The sequence below is a fragment of the Phasianus colchicus genome, chromosome 1 (genome assembly GCF_987193195.1).
Source record: "Phasianus colchicus chromosome 1, bPhaCol1.hap1.1, whole genome shotgun sequence".
Lineage (NCBI taxonomy): Eukaryota > Metazoa > Chordata > Aves > Galliformes > Phasianidae > Phasianus > Phasianus colchicus.
Genome location: NC_143436.1, coordinates 69,395,112 through 69,410,817, shown reverse-complemented (window position 1 = coordinate 69,410,817; position 15,706 = coordinate 69,395,112). Strand labels below are relative to the sequence as shown.

General features: G+C 36.4%; 1 protein-coding gene across 3 annotated transcripts in view; it reads left to right on the top strand.

Annotated features, from left to right (window-relative positions):
• Positions 1-15,472, top strand: part of ARFGAP3 (ARF GTPase activating protein 3) — a 32,806-nt gene extending 17,334 nt beyond the window's left edge. For all 3 annotated transcript variants that reach the window (XM_031597198.2, XM_031597200.2, XM_090146911.1), the window contains exons 10-16: positions 2,702-2,827; positions 3,377-3,502; positions 8,846-8,983; positions 10,154-10,277; positions 11,651-11,741; positions 14,631-14,752; positions 15,355-15,472. In XM_031597198.2, coding sequence (XP_031453058.1) covers positions 2,702-2,827; positions 3,377-3,502; positions 8,846-8,983; positions 10,154-10,277; positions 11,651-11,741; positions 14,631-14,752; positions 15,355-15,372 — 745 coding nt within the window. In that variant the 3' untranslated portion in view covers positions 15,373-15,472. The remainder of the gene's footprint in view (positions 1-2,701; positions 2,828-3,376; positions 3,503-8,845; positions 8,984-10,153; positions 10,278-11,650; positions 11,742-14,630; positions 14,753-15,354) is intronic.
• Positions 15,473-15,706: the final 234 nt, after the last annotated feature.

Below are 15,706 nucleotides of genomic sequence, written 5' to 3'. Positions count from 1 at the left end.
CTTTTAATCTGAGCATTACATCTCATAAGAACTAGGATGCTTCGTTTTAATAAACTATTGAGGAGTTTTTTGTATACAATTGCAATTACAAAATTAGAAGATTACTTGTAATTCATGATACCAAGCTCTTCGGCCTACAATCTGCTTCATGGTATTTTTGCATACTTCTTACATGGCCTCTGCAAAATTGATGTTTTGTGTTCATCAAAAGCATTAATCACAAGGGGATCGTTTGTTTTTTCCGAGTATTCTTACCACAAAAATCACATTCTTCATCAACTGCCAAAAATTACCAGTAAACTGAATTGGAAGAACGTGCTGCTAAATAAAAAAGAAAAATGGCTGTTCTGCCCAGAGAGGTTGTGGATGCCCCATCCCTGGAGGTGTTCAAGGCCAGATTGGATGGGGCCCTGGGCAGCCTGGTCTAGCATTAGTTAGGAAGGTTGGTGGCCCTGCATGTGGCAGGGAGGTTGGAGATTCATGATTCTTGAGGTCCCTTCCAACCCTGGCCATTCTGTGATTATTAATTATTAGTATTCTTTAATGATAATCTTTTAAATGATATTATTCAGTTTGGAAGAAATTCACAATAGAGATTCTGTTTTTGTGTCAGCAACATTTGTCAGTACCTGATATGTATAGATTTACTGCAATATTTCTAGACTAGCTAGGACCCTCTAGGAATGTTTGTAAATGCAAGGGATGCACATAGACCTGGGTTTATGTATCCAGTCTCAGCAGAGGCAAGGTAACATTCACTACAGATTAACTTTTTGGGTTTTTAACTGTAGATGGCAGTGTATATCAAAATTAAAGAATGAATAGTTTTAAAGTTGTGCATGCCTCCAGCTAATTTGTGCGGTTTTCATTTTAAAATCTAGAGTAATGAGCTTTAGTAAATTAATTAATTGTGACTTTGTTACATGTTTGGAAATTATACTTTTGATGCTTTCTTTTTAGAAAGAGACCTAAGATTTGAAACTGAAGAGGTAATTTTATAATTGGTACACAGTTTTCTGCTGTGCAGTGACGAAATAACAGACTAGTAGAGTTATCATAAAACTAATACGTATAATGATGATTTTTAATCTGCAGAAAATAAGAGTTTTTTTATGTTCATTAAATAGATTTCATGAAACAGTCCGCTATCTTTTTACTTAAGTAAAGTGCTGAGTAGATTTCTTTCAGTATCAATATTAAGCTGAACTTCAGAAAACATTTTCCATTTTCTTTATAATGGTTGGTTCTAAAGAGTAAGAATTGATTAAAAACTTTCCTGGATATATTCTGTAGTTTGGTGATAAGTTTTTCTGCTTTTACTGATTTCAAAAATCATTCAACAGATGACTGACATTTATTGTTGTCAGCATCTGAACATAAGACATAATGCATTTTAGTTCTGGATTAAAGCCTTCTGAAGGACCAATCAAAGGATATCCAGTCATCACAAGTACAGGTACACAACCTCTGTCTTGCAGTAGGCTGCACTGTCCAGCAAGGTATGATCTTTGTCAGAGGCATCTCGTACTTCTGTTTAAGTTAAGTAAGGACACATGGGGCCTGATGAAGAGCAAGACCAGAAGAGTCCATTTCAATAATCAAATGGCTTTTCTTTTCATTCCTGCTTCTGTATGAAATGGATGGAAATTTACAAGGAAAATGTATTGTTTTCAGACTTAGATATTTCCCTTCTAATTGCAACAGGAAGTCTTCAGGTATCTACAAGTAACATCTAATTCCCATTTACTTTTCTTATAGCGTTCATTTGTACTGTATGACAGACACAACCTGTGAATTAGATATTGTTGTGTTCCTCTTTAAAATTACTCTTTGTATCCCTTTTAAACTAACAAATTAAATTTAAGCAGTGTTCCTACGGTTTTATAATCGTGATTTTAAAACTTTACCTCCACATTGATACTACTGGGAAATAATTAATACTGTTTTGAAGCTTAGAAGGGCCTGTGGCATCTCAGAGCAGTTACTGAATTTGAATTACAAGGATGTTTCAGGTGATAAAATGTGTTGCTTGTCATGCAGTAAATAAGTTTTGGATGCTCCAGAGATTCCATACTAGAGAATATATTTGATGTTGCAGCTACAAAGATTCTCTTCTCTTCTTCTGAGATTCTTTTTTTGGGGACAGAGAAGAGGAGCATCAACAGAGGGGAAATGTAGTCTATCTCTACTAAAAGTTCCTCAAGTATATATAGCAGGTGTTAAAACCATTAGGAGCATGTAGGGTCAAGGAGTGCACTTAGGGGAACACATTACTACTGTTGCATTGTGGATACTGTAATGTATCAGATTTGGGTAATTTTGGCAATTATTGGGAAGCATGTACAACTATGACAGTGGTTGACTTGATGGTAGAGCAAAACTGTACCCTGAACTTTAACAGTAGAAATTTTTACTTATCTTTACTAATCTTTTGAAGGAGAAAAAAAACCCAATAACAACAAAAGACTCAAACATACTCAAGGTAGAGTACTGTTTAAACAATATTCTCTACCACACTTCTCCCACTCTTTAAAGTTGGAATGTGATCTTGTTAATAATGAATATTTTCAGTAAACACAAAAAACAAGATATAGCTGTATAATACGTTGTATAATTACTTGTTTTCTATCAATATTACTATTTAAAAATGATTTTACCATAACATTTATGTTATGGTAAATTTATGTATGTTTTGTTCTAGCGTATCATCTTTACGATTGGCCTACAGAGATCTTGATATTAAAACAAAAGAAGAAAAGTTAAATCTATCTGGTAAGAAGAAAAATGAACTAGAGAGGCTTGGCATGGGATTTGGCAGCAACAGAAGGTATGTGAGGTTCTGTACACTGTGTTTAAATAGACTGTGTTTTTAGCAAATAGTCTTGATTTTACTTTTGAAATGGAAAAATATACTGAAGTGTGAAATGTTAAGGAAATGTAATTGACAAAGAATGGAGTATTTGTCAGAGAAAGGGATAGGAGTTTTAATTTTCCAGAGAGATGCTAACTTAAATTGTAGATTGTCTGTAGGATTTTTGAGGTATTTAGCTGTCTGTGATAAGGGTAGCTGGAATGTCTTCGTGAACGCTACAAACCTAAGCATAGCCTACCCGCTACATGCCAAGACACTGAAAAATCATATGGCTCTTTTACAGCTGTTGGAATGCTTTGTGTATTCAGAAGTCTTGTCACTACTTCAGAGAACTATAGCTGAGCTTTCAAAGGCTTTACTTTTTAAATTCCCATTTCTTCTTAAATGTTTGTAGAGATTTTGCAGCTTCAGATACGACACGAGGGCTTTCATTATTTATTTATTTATTTTAGGATATAGGCTTTGTCATCTCTTCACATATATTTTTTTTTTCACTTTCCCCAGTGGCATTTCCCACTCTGTCATCTCAGATATGCAGACAATAGAACAGGAAACACCAACAGTTGCAAAACCAAAGAAAAAGTACATAGATGATGCAGAAGACTCCTATTTCTCTTCTTCTAGTTCAAGGTAATGTATTGGTTTTATGTTTTGAGTGTATGCAAGTTATGTATTTCAGTGTATGTAGTATATTTGAAACAAGATAAAAACAAGATAATTGCACAGATCTACACACCTGTTATATTTTGAGGGAACATCCAAATAGAAAGTTGTAAAATACTTGACCTACTCTCAATAACAAATGTATTTGGAATCAGTATGATTTGGATTAGAAGGGATCTTAGAGACCATCCAGTTCTGAGCTCCACAGTCTCACTGTGCTCACATCTACTGACTAGTCTCCGTAAACGTTCACTAAGTATTTATGAATGTCAATAGGTGCCATTTTTTCCATATGGAGGAATTTAGTAACACACCTTTGCTTCGTACCCACTTCCATGTCAGATGCCATTTTGTTGGACTGCCCCTCTGCTGCTATCTGTCACACAGCAACAAAATGCAATGGAATATTGGTGGGAAGGTCCAGCCTCTACTGCCATTCCACCAGCAGCTACCTCTGACATTGTGAGCCAAAGTCATAAAATACGAGGCATTACTTTCAGAGTAACCCTTGTGAATATAGAATTTAGTTAATATATATAAGTAACAAAACTTATTTTAATTTTTGATATTTTTATATTAAAACATATAAAAAAGAGCAACAAAAATGTGAAACTAGTGGGATCTTTTACCTTATTTAGAGAAACTATGTTCAATTTGAAAGTCATAGCTAATGTATTTATGTTGACTATTTTAGTTAATGCCAAAAACCCATAAACTTATTTGCCATAACTTGAGTTAGCACTGCGCTGTGCCCTCGTCATGCCCTTATTTCAGACCAGATAGGGATAATCACTCACTGATGTTCAGTTGGTGCTGAGTGACAGTTGTGCACTTGGGCCAGGTGGGCCACTCAGTGGGGCAGAGCCACCACCACAATGGTGCAGGGCAGAAGAACGGCTGCATCGTCAGCTGTGTTGGTCCACATACAGACCGTGGGTTGGACATACTTGATCTAACCTCCTTCTTTTACTTTAAAAGTATTCCCCTTGTTTCATTGCTGTCAGATTGCATAAAAAGTCAGTCTCCCATCTATTCTTAAAGTTCCTTTTAGGTACTTAAAAGCCACAATGAGGCCTCCCTGGAATGTTCTATTTTTCAAGCTGGACGAGCCCAGTTTCCTCAACCTGTCTTCATGAGAGAGGTGTTCCAGCCCTCTGATCATCTTTGTGGCCCTCCTTTGGACTCGCTCAGCAGCTCCACATCTTTCTTGTGCTGGGGGCCTTAGGACTGGATGCCCTTGTGAGGGCAGAACAAAGGCCTCCCTCGCTCTGCTGGCTACCTCTCTTTTCATGCAGCCCAGGATACAGTTGGCCACTGCTGACTCATGTCAAGCTGTTCATTCATTGTGTCCCCAAGTCCTTCTGTGCAGGGCTCTCCTCAGTAAGTTCTTGTCAGTACAAATATCTGGGACGGCTCCAGCTCAAGTGCAATGGCTTGCACTTTGCCTTCTGGAACCTCATTAGGTTAACATGGGCCCATTTTTTAAGCCTGTCTAGGTACCTTTTATGGCGTCCCTTCCTTCTCTTCTGTCAGCTGCACCATTCAGCTTGGTGTCATCAGCAAACTTCCTGAGGATGCACTCAATCTCACCATCTTTGTCACTGATAACAATGCTGAAAAGCACAGCTCCCAAAATGGACCCCTGGAGGACACTACTAACCACTGGCTTCCACCTGGACATAAGAGCCACTGGCAACAGCCCTCTGGCTGTGACCATCCCACCATTTCTTTATCCACCCTGTAGGCAGGCCTTCAAATCCATATCTCTCCAACTGAGAGACAAGGATGTGATGTGGGACCATGTCAAAGGCTTTGCACAAGTCCAGGTAGATGACATCAGTTGCCCTTCCTTTGTCCACTGATGCTGTTACTGTCAGATGGCCACCAGATTGTTCAGATGTGATCTGTCCTTGGTGAAGCTGAGCTGGTTGTCTCTTATCACTTCTGTCTTGCATGTATCATAATGTAGATTTCAGGAGGATCTGCTCTTACTCAGTTGTTATCCTCAAGTTATTCTGTGTAGAACTGCTCTCTATCCACACTGCCCAGCCTTTATTCATGTTTGGGATTGCCCCAGTGCATGACCTTATTCTTGGCATTGTTGAATTTCAAGAAGTGTGCATATGCCCACATTTCAAGTCTTTTAAGATCCCTCTGTGTAGCATCCCTGCCCTTCAACGTAAAAGAAGCTACTATTTCTGAGAAGTAGACTGAATTATGTGATATTTATGAGTTTTGTCTCACCAGTTGTCCAATTCTGTCTAGTCTTTATTTGTGAAGAGCTGGTGTACAAGCTTTCATTGACCATATGCAGAATCTAGTTAATATTTGCTTGTTTTGTGGAACTTCAGTGTGTCTTCGGTGTTCAGTTGAAAATTAAATAAATATCAAATTCTGGTACAAGGTTTCCTGCTGTTGGCATCTTTTACCTAAAAACATGCCAAATGCAAAAAAGTAAATTTTGATATATTGTGTGCTAGATGAATTATGCAGATGTCTGCAGTCTTATAATACAAGACTTTGTCTTTAAACATAAAATTAAGAAAAATCTTAGACAAAAAAGTTCGGGTCACAGCACAAATACACTGCAAATTTTGCTGGGAAGGAGACAGCAAAGTGCCTGACAGGCATTAATTGCATTCAAACAGCTGGACTGATAGAAACAAGTGGTCCTTCTGTAAACTTTATTGAATTGCTGCCAAAGTAGCATGGAAAATGTACCTAATTACTTGTAGGTAGGTAAATAGAAATGCAGAGGCTTTTATATCATTACTTTGTTGTGTAATCACTAGCAGCAAAATTGCAAATATGATACCAAGCAAACTGGCAGTCTTCTAAAATGAAACATGTATCATCTCAGTGCTCCTCTGTTTATTTGTACCTTGAAAAGAACTGTTACTGCTCTCAAATTATTTATAAGTCTACTAGCAGAGAAATTATGAATTATGGAAGAGGCTTTTTAATGTGTTTTGGTTCAATAATTAGAAGGTAAATTGTGACTTAGCTGCTTTTGACTCTTGTGCGTACTGTAGCAGTAGTAGAATCTAATTGGAGTTGATAAACAAATTCATTCTCTTTAGAGAAAATGTCAGATTGTTGGACTTGGTAGGGTTTTTAAGGCATTTATCATTTATTGCAAGTTGTGACTTTGAAATAGAGGCAGAGTTACTTTACTGTCATCTCAGTATATAGCAAAAAGCAAAATAATGATGCTAGATGTTAGTAAATCAAGCAAGATAAATACCTTAAGATTTTATTATATAATTAAAGCCTCTCAAAATCCTTGGATTAGTTTGGGTTGTGGTGTTTTTTGGTTTTTTTTTTCCCCTACATTTAAAAAATGTTTATTAACATTATAATGTGACTTTTTTTATATGTGTTTTTTTTTTTCCCTCTCTGATTACTGAAGAAATGTTTTGTAAAGTTAGGAAAACCTGAAAGGGAAAGGTAAAGAAATAAGTCATTTTATTTAAAGCAGCTCATGAGTAATCCTTTTCCAATCCTGTCATTTTGATGGTCTTTGAGGGATTAGATTGCTTCACTTCTCTGTCCTCATATCCCCACTTTGTTATAATGCATTCCTATAGAACTTTTGAAGATGAGCATCACTCTCTAGGTGAGCATCTCATAGATTCCACATGGGCTTTTCATACTTTGCTTCTACATCCTGCTGCCACAAGAACATTTGACACAAAGTGAGCTAAAAGGCCAAAGGAAAATGGTTGTAGGAAGGCATATAGCACCTTGCCATATTTCTGAGCTGCTGAGAGATCAGTGGCTGAGTGAGGCGGTTTGGAAGACAGTCTTCCCTCTGATGCTCTGCCACTTCTGTCTGGGAGTCTTTGCTTCTTTTATTTTATGAGGTCTCCACTGAATACAACCTAAAATCACAGTAACAGGAAAAGATCGAATTAATGTAGTGATGTGCCCCAGAGAGTGATTTTTTTTCCTTTCATTTCAGTTTATATTGATGACTTCCTGTGGATTTTCCAGCTGTATCCATATAGTGGAGAGATTAAAATAGTGGTTTTGGCAGGAAAAAATGCTCTCAAAAATATATTGCATGTCACATTCACTCTGTGAGATAAAGTTGTGAAAATGAAGATTGCATCTCAGTGAGTCTTGTTTCTTGGTGTCTATTGGCAAAGAAAAGGAGAGATTTTTGCAGAAGTTTATCACAGATCTGTCCTTGCTCTTTTACTTGTACAGTGGTGGGAGACTTTACTGAGAGTGTCACATTTCCTATCAACTGCAAAAACAGTGTTCTGACTATTTATAACACAAACAGAGCATGTTTTTCAGATGGTTCTTTTCATGAAATGTGGGTCTTGGCTTTAATGCCTCCTTTTGTTTTGGTCATCTTACCCCTATCCTAGTCATATCCAAACTTTAGGATTTAAATTTAGCTACAAAGAGAAACACTCAGTGTCTAGCATTTAATATATATGTTTTTTCCCACAAGTGTTAGCCAGATGTCTTTAAACATATGTAGATAATCAAAGAGGAAATGCTCAAGATAAGATACCTTGTTAAATGTGCTTCAGTTTTTTTCCTTTTCTTACTGTTTTTGTGTTCCCTGCAGTTCTGATATGCAAAAAGATTGTCTCAGTTGTTCAAATGAGACTGATTTTCAAGAAATACATTCTTTATCATTGTTTACTAAAACATGTTACAAAGCTCAGAAGCTTCATAGTAATATTTGCATACAAAAATGTACAAAACTTGAGGTGTAAGGGCTTTCCATACAGCTTTGAATTTTGCTTGTTAATGCTGCAGAAAATGGGAGCAGGTTCTCTTGCTGGAGATAGATTTGCGTGTAACTGTGGGATCAACCACTGTCAGCTCTGTGACTAGATAACTTTCCTGCATGTGGACCCACAGCACCATCAGATGGCATGAATTAGGTACATTTGGATCTCTAAATGTGCCTTGAAAGTGGTGGTGGCTTTATTCTGGTATATTAGTATGGAGTGTCAAGAGCACGAAGTGTTTATGAACAGACTGGCTTGTAGGGTTGTCACGATGCAAAAGCGTTGCTCACAGGGCTTGCTCTGAAGTTTTTAGGGTTTGTCTTAAGTCAAGTAGGTGTTTTGACAGCATTTTCTCCAAGTGCTTTACCTGACCCTAAAACAGATGGAATACTTAAATTAACAAAATCTTTGCTCTGCTGTCTTTGATGGGAACAGATCTCTCTGGAAGTTCACTCCGTATATTCATGGCCATATCCAGCCTAAAGAGAAGGTGAACTTCCCATTCAGTTAAGTGTAAGATCCTACTTTTTCAATATTTCTTTTTTCTTCTTTTATTTAGGTACTATGATTCTTCAGATTTGAGAAGCAACACTTTCTCTAAATGGGATGACAATTCAGATCCTTTCTGGAAGAAGGAAAGTAATAGTAGAGATGTTGATGTAATATTAACTCCAAAAAATACAGGATTTTCAGAGAGGTATGCCAAGAAATACTAACTGATTTTTGAACAGAAAGTCCAAGCATGTTAATACAATTTGAATCCTGATCATTGTAGTGAGATTTTTTTCATGCTAGGAGGAGAATTTGGTCATAGGTTTGATCATCAGGCAAGGAACCTCCAGGCTGGGTTTCTTTTGAAGGCTGAATTTAATGTTCAGTGTTTTTAAAACTTATTGTCTGTTTTGATTTGCAGTATCTATTGGAGGTAGGTACAAAATATTTGCAGCAAAAAGGTGGTAGGCAAAATAGAGAATGACTCACATTTGACTGTTTCGAGTACATACTTGTTTTATTTCCTTTGTGTGTTGCCTAATGAACCAAGTAGAACCCAGTTACTGAAGGAGTGAAACTCAGCTCTGACGATCAAGATATCACAATTAGATCTGTTGTCTCTTTGATAAGAGATGAATGAATTTCTTCTTGTGACAACTGTGTTTTCATCTTTTCAAAAAAATGGAAAAAGCAAGAATGTGGGCTTTTGTGTGATTGCCAGCTGTATTTGCTTCTGTTCTTATTTAAAACAATTTTTCATTTATCTGTATGCTTAATGTAACTTTTTTTTTTTTTTTTTTAAGACAGACATAGTCTCTTCTTTCTTAAAGACTGGACCAGTGATACATTCAGCACAAAATAGGCACTGATATTGTTCATAACGCTGTTAGTTTGTTATTTAAGCTTCTTTTTTCCTTTTAAAAAAAAAAGTATAAGCAGTTGAATATGCATGTTTGCTGAGATAAAAAGCCAGATCTTTTCGTACTGTTTGGTTTGAATGTGAATTTCACTGATGTGCTTTTAGGTGGGTTTGTTTTTCTTTTGAGGTTTTGTAGAAACATTCTGTTTTTGTTGACGTAATTTTGGCTTACTTTTCCAGTGAGCTCTAAAAATAAAGATGGCAGGATTAATGAATTTCAGATACTATAAGTTCATTGTCTTGTAAAACTGTCACTGAAATTTTATTTGCTGCTATATCAGACTAGTTATATAGTCCTGGATTTATGCTGATTTAATTTCTACATGCTGCTATTTTATAAATCACAATTATGCTTCTGGACTTCAAAAAAATGAAGATGGTAGTCCTTCTTATTTGATTTAGCATTCTGCCATGATATAAATGTAACACTGCTAATGCCTTCTGGTTTTTTTCTAGGCCTGCATCTCGTCGTAAGCCTGAATATGAGCCATCTTTAAGCACCAGTGAGGCACAAAAGAAATTTGGCAATGTAAAAGCAATCTCATCAGACATGTATTTCGGAAGGCAAGATCATGCAGATGTAAGCTGAAAACAGTGATAAATGTTACTGAATGTGAAAATACTGTTTGGCTGTAGAACAAGGTATTGTTGTGTATAAAGAGCAGGCAATAAATACTTAACAATCTGTAAAATTTCTAAGTTTGTAGTTATGTTCCTTTGAAAATTTGTTTGATAGAAATGGACAAGTCTCCAGTAACTGATAGTTTAGTATTTCCTCTCAAGGAGCTGAAACTGCTAGGAGGAGCTTGCCCCCAGTATCATTCTTGTAGAGGTGGTAGATAGTCATTCAGCAGTCTTTGATTTAGCAAGAATCAGCCTGATGCTGGATGAAGTCCAGCTTCTTTCATTGCAAACAAAAAATCCAATGCTAATGAACTGTTGATGAAAATAGCAGTCTCCTTATAATTGTAAGGCTAGGTAAGCTTATAAATTGTTCAGCAAATGGCATATAATTGGATCACCTACAAATAATAATAAAACAAAAGCATTAATATTAGAATTTTGTAGAATATTAGAATTCTGTAGGCAAGCAGTGGTTTAAAAAAATTTTCTTTAAAAAAAAACAAAACAATGTAAACAGTGATGTAAAATAATATAATCATTTTATCACCATTCCCAAGGACTTAGAACTGGGAGAAGTTTAATTAAAATCATGATGTGTTCAGCAGGGATAAGACTTCAGGGCGACCTCGTTGTGACCTTTCAGTACACAGGAGGGTGACTGACTTCTTACATGATCTCATAGTAATAGGACAAGAGGAAGTATTTTAAACTAAAAGGAGGGAGGGGGTTAGGTGATAGGAGGAAAATTCTTCACTCAGAAATGGTGAGGCATGGAACAGGCTGCCCAGAGAAGCTATGGATGCCCCATCCCTGGAGCCACTCAAGGCCAGGTTGAATGGAGCCCTGGGCAGCCTGAGCTGCTGGGTGGCAACCCTACTTGCAGCACAGGGTTGGTACTGGGTGAGTTTTAAGGTCACTTCCACCCAAACCATTGTATGATTCTATGATACAAACACGCTGTGATGCCAAAGTGATGCTAACTGGAGTGTTTTTCATACCTCGCCACTATTTCATTTTTTTAATTGTGATTTTTAATGATTGAATAGTGCACTGTCCTCTGCCTGGTCAGCAATATAAACTTTTTTTAGGGGAGCTAACAGTGAACTAGCCTCTCAGTGTTGCAGAGGAAGATGTCACTCTTTGATCCGTTAAGAAATGAGTTGAGAGGAGGAGAAAGTCATGCTGTATAAGCCACATATAATATGACAGTAGCTTTCAGAATGGTCAACTTCAGATGGATTTTTACATTTTAAAATCTCATTATTTTACGTGAACTCTCAAAATCCCAGCACACTGTTAAAATACTTTTTCTTCTCAATTCTTTTCTAGTATGAAGCTAGAGCTCGACTGGAAAGACTTTCTGGAAGCTCCTCTATAAGTTCAGCTGACTTGTTTGAAGATCAGAAAAAGCAACCAGCAGGTACATATTTAAGTGGGTGAAAAACTCTAGCATGCTGTGGGATACGTTCCAGCACTCTGCTTCTAGTCATGGTATCAGAAAGCTATTACTGTATTCTGCAAAAAGTATGCAAAGTGCAGTATGCATTAATATTGCTAATAGATCAAGCAAACAAGACAGGTGTAGTCATTTTTTTTCAAAAAGTTCATTTATTAGATAAAGAGTTGCATGTTTCAGTTCAGTGACTTCAGTATTTCAGTATAATGTTTGTGACATACTGCTTTTTTTGTGCATGAAAACAAAGAAGACTTGAAACTCTATAATAATCTCTTATAGAAACAAAGGAGATGATACCTAAATTCAGGTAATCTTTTGATGAGTTACCACATGCGTGCCATGCATTGTAATAACCGTATTGAATCTACTTTGAACACTGGTCTTGCCAAATTGTTAAGGAAATGTTGCAAGTTGTTTGTCTGTTGAGAAGGTTTGTTGGAGTACTTTAGGCTGGAGAGTACATATCACCAGGTTAGAAAAGAAGAAGTATTAAATAGACTGAAAAGTAGTGTTCAGGCTATTGAAAATCTCATTGTTTTTTAGTATGCTGCTAATAATTCAACAGCGTAGTGTTGTTTCACAATGGGCTCTGTCCTTTCTCAGAATATGATATTTGAGGATTCTGCTCATTTATATGCTAGGTGTGTGTATACATGATAAAATTCTCATCATACTCTACATAAGGATACTTGCAAGAAATTATACAAAGTTTATTATATGTATGGGAACTGTGCACATATTTATTCATTACTAACTACTTGGAAAGTCTCTTAGGGTGTGTGGAGTACAGAGATTTCTTATAAAAGAATGCAACATACTTTCCTTCATTTCATGGTTATTTACTCACTGCGACTGGCATCCTTGTTATGTAATTCAACAGTGAATTTGAAGTTACGTTACAAAGTGGCTCAATTTCCTGCACAGTTACTACACTTCTGAGCAATAAAAGTGAGGAAACAATACACCAAGAAGTGTTAGTTGGTGTGTTTTAAATTCACATTATATTCAGGCTCTAGGATCTGTCTTTCCTGCTTGTTTTTCTTCCTCTCTAGGTCTTTCCTGCTTGTTTTTCTGTTACAATCCCCTTCTCAAAGGTTATTTTAGACGATGACCATTTGAGATATTTTACTGCAGTCATACTTGTCTGTTGTTGGATTAATGCCAAAGTCATGATCAGTTCTGATTACATTTATTTTACGGAAGACCGGAGGTTGGCAACAAATGCACTGCTCTAATTCTGGGGTCCTTGCCAATATAGAGTCTTGAAACTAAAGTTATTTTCATGAACACTGCTGAGATTTTACATCACAAAGTTTCAGGATACCTGTCTTTATACAGAACGCCGGAGGATCTAGTTACCAAAAAGATAAGGCAGCAAAAAGGAGTTTGTAGTTTGTATTTTTTTTAAACCTTCTGCTTTTGAAAGATGGCATGTCAGTAACAACCTTGCAAATGATGATTTCGAAGGAAGTTAGAAAACAAGGAGTTACCTACCTCTGTCATTTTGTACAATTGTCTTGTAAACTAGAAAAACAGGAGAAAAATCATTTGATTGAGAAGAGAGTAGAGCTTCGTTCCTTTTATTCATATATGTGATTTTTATTCTCGTTGTTTTGGCTTTAATAGAAAAAAAAACTGAAGCATGTGTTAAATGGAATAAAGTTACAGTTCAGAAGTAGAGATATCTCAGTGATAGTGAATTTTTGAATAATGTTTTTTTTTTAATAAGGAAGCAATAGGCGATGTGCCCATGTGCCATAGAAGGGTCTCAGAGGAAGGGAAGCTTGCTGAACATGAAAAAGGGAGCTGCAGATTCTCTCTCTGGGGAAAAGAAGAAAAAAAAAAAAAGCAGCCAGTATATAGAAATGCTGTTGAAAGCCAGCGTGTGGAAATGTTGTTGAAAGGAGTTACAGTTCTGAAAGATGTGGTGTCTGCAGCTGGATGAACTTGTGTGCGGGTTGATAACTGCGCACGACTTACCAGCCGTGCTCTGACTGATCAAAGGTATTGATTGGCTGCATGCCTAAATTAGGGCTACAGATCAGTCTTTATTTTGAAAATGGTTTATTTGGATATGCTTCCTCTCAGGAACCTCATTTATTCACGAGATCATAGCTCTGCAAGAACTCTTTCACTGACATTTGTGTCCTTTACAGTATCAGACGCTTGGAAGACTTCAAAATACTTTGCAGAATTTAGCATGACAATAATTCTTCTCACTGATGAGCATTTGATTGTAATTGTGTGTTAATACTTACTATACTATTAGTTTTGAAACACCTTTGCTTTCTGCTGTTTCTAGACCTGTAATTCTCATAACAGCAGTAGAGGTAACACTGTTTTTAAGAAAGGTTGGATTGCCAGCTTTGCTGGGGAGTTTGAAAACCTGCTATGTAAATGACCATTGCTGCAATTCCAGAGAAATTTCAGTCTGTGGATATAGTAATGCAAAACAGCAAGCAAAGTATGCCCATGCATGCACACAAATAAGATTCATTACTTCTCATTCATCTCCAAATTGCAACGTAAGAACAGCTGTTCAGGATGCGAGACAAACCACTGCAGCAGGTTGGAAGCACAGGATAAATCATGTTTCATCCAAACATATAATGCTTAACTGGGAATGCAAAGTGTAGAAAATGGCAGACTGGGTGGAAATATCAGCTAATGGAAAAAATAAAAAGCAAGATGGATTTAAGAAATTTAAGATTCTTACCTACTGTTTTCTCTAGTGGTTATCAGATGTTCATCTTTAGTCCACTTCATAGCATACTGTACTTCTTAGGGGAAAAAAGAAGTCTGCTTTTTATACAAAATTGTTTTCTTTTTGTCTCTGTGTGTTTCCCCCTTTAGGAAGCTACAACATTACAAACGTCTTGCCTTCCGCTCCTGATATTGCCCAGTTTAAACAAGGAGTGAAATCAGTGGCTGGAAAGCTTTCTGTACTCGCTAATGGAGTCATGACATCTATACAGGTTAGTAAAAATTGTGATATCTTACACTTCAGTTAAAGTTGTCTTGTAGGCATCTAATGTCATAGATCCTGCTGCAAATTATTTTTGGGAAGAATGGACTCAGTTTTGAACTTCATAGACCTGCCATGATTGACAGTAGTTCTTTATAATTTTAAAGGTAAATCTTGAGCTTATTGCACACCTACTTCTTGTTTCTTTCCTTACAGAGAGTGTTTTTTCTTAAAACCTAAACAAAAATTCCATTACAGAAGTTTTTTGTTGTCTTGCTGTTATAGTTCCTAACTCTTGTATTGGTTCTGATTTGACAGTAGTACCTTAGATCTATGCACAAAATTAAAGCATCTTATCCTCCATCATGTAAAGCTTTCCTGTGGTTTGTGCTTCCTATATGAGGGCAATGGGAACTATTTCAGATTTGAAAATCAGGCCAATTATCCCTCAGTTAGCTGTGAGCTCCAGTTCTCCTAAAGTGACCAATTTTCTTAAAGAAAGATTTTAAGAATTAAACTACAATTTATTTCACTAACGTAAGTGCAACTGATTTCTTTCAGTGGAAAACATGCTCATGTCTGTTTTTTTTTGTTTGTTTGTTTGTTTTCTAGGATCGATATGGTTCTTAACAACTTGCATATCAATGAAGTACACTAAAGAAGAGTTTCTCTTCAGATGCACAAGTAATCACACTGCTGATTTGAATAAAGGTTGCCTTAAGACTGTTAATGTTCTAATTGTTCCAGCCTATTTTTGTGCAGCTTTCTGGTGCATCTTTTTATTGCTATTTTGTTGCTATTTCACAGAGCAGAAATTATGTAGCAATTTGTTACATTGCATATGCTTTTATTTTTCTTTTCCTTTACAGTCTTGTATTTCTCTTAGTGACCTTGATGTTAGTTGTTGGGAGCTTTATATTATTACTGCTTTTGTCTGTGAGGCAAGAAAAAGAAAGAAAGATGA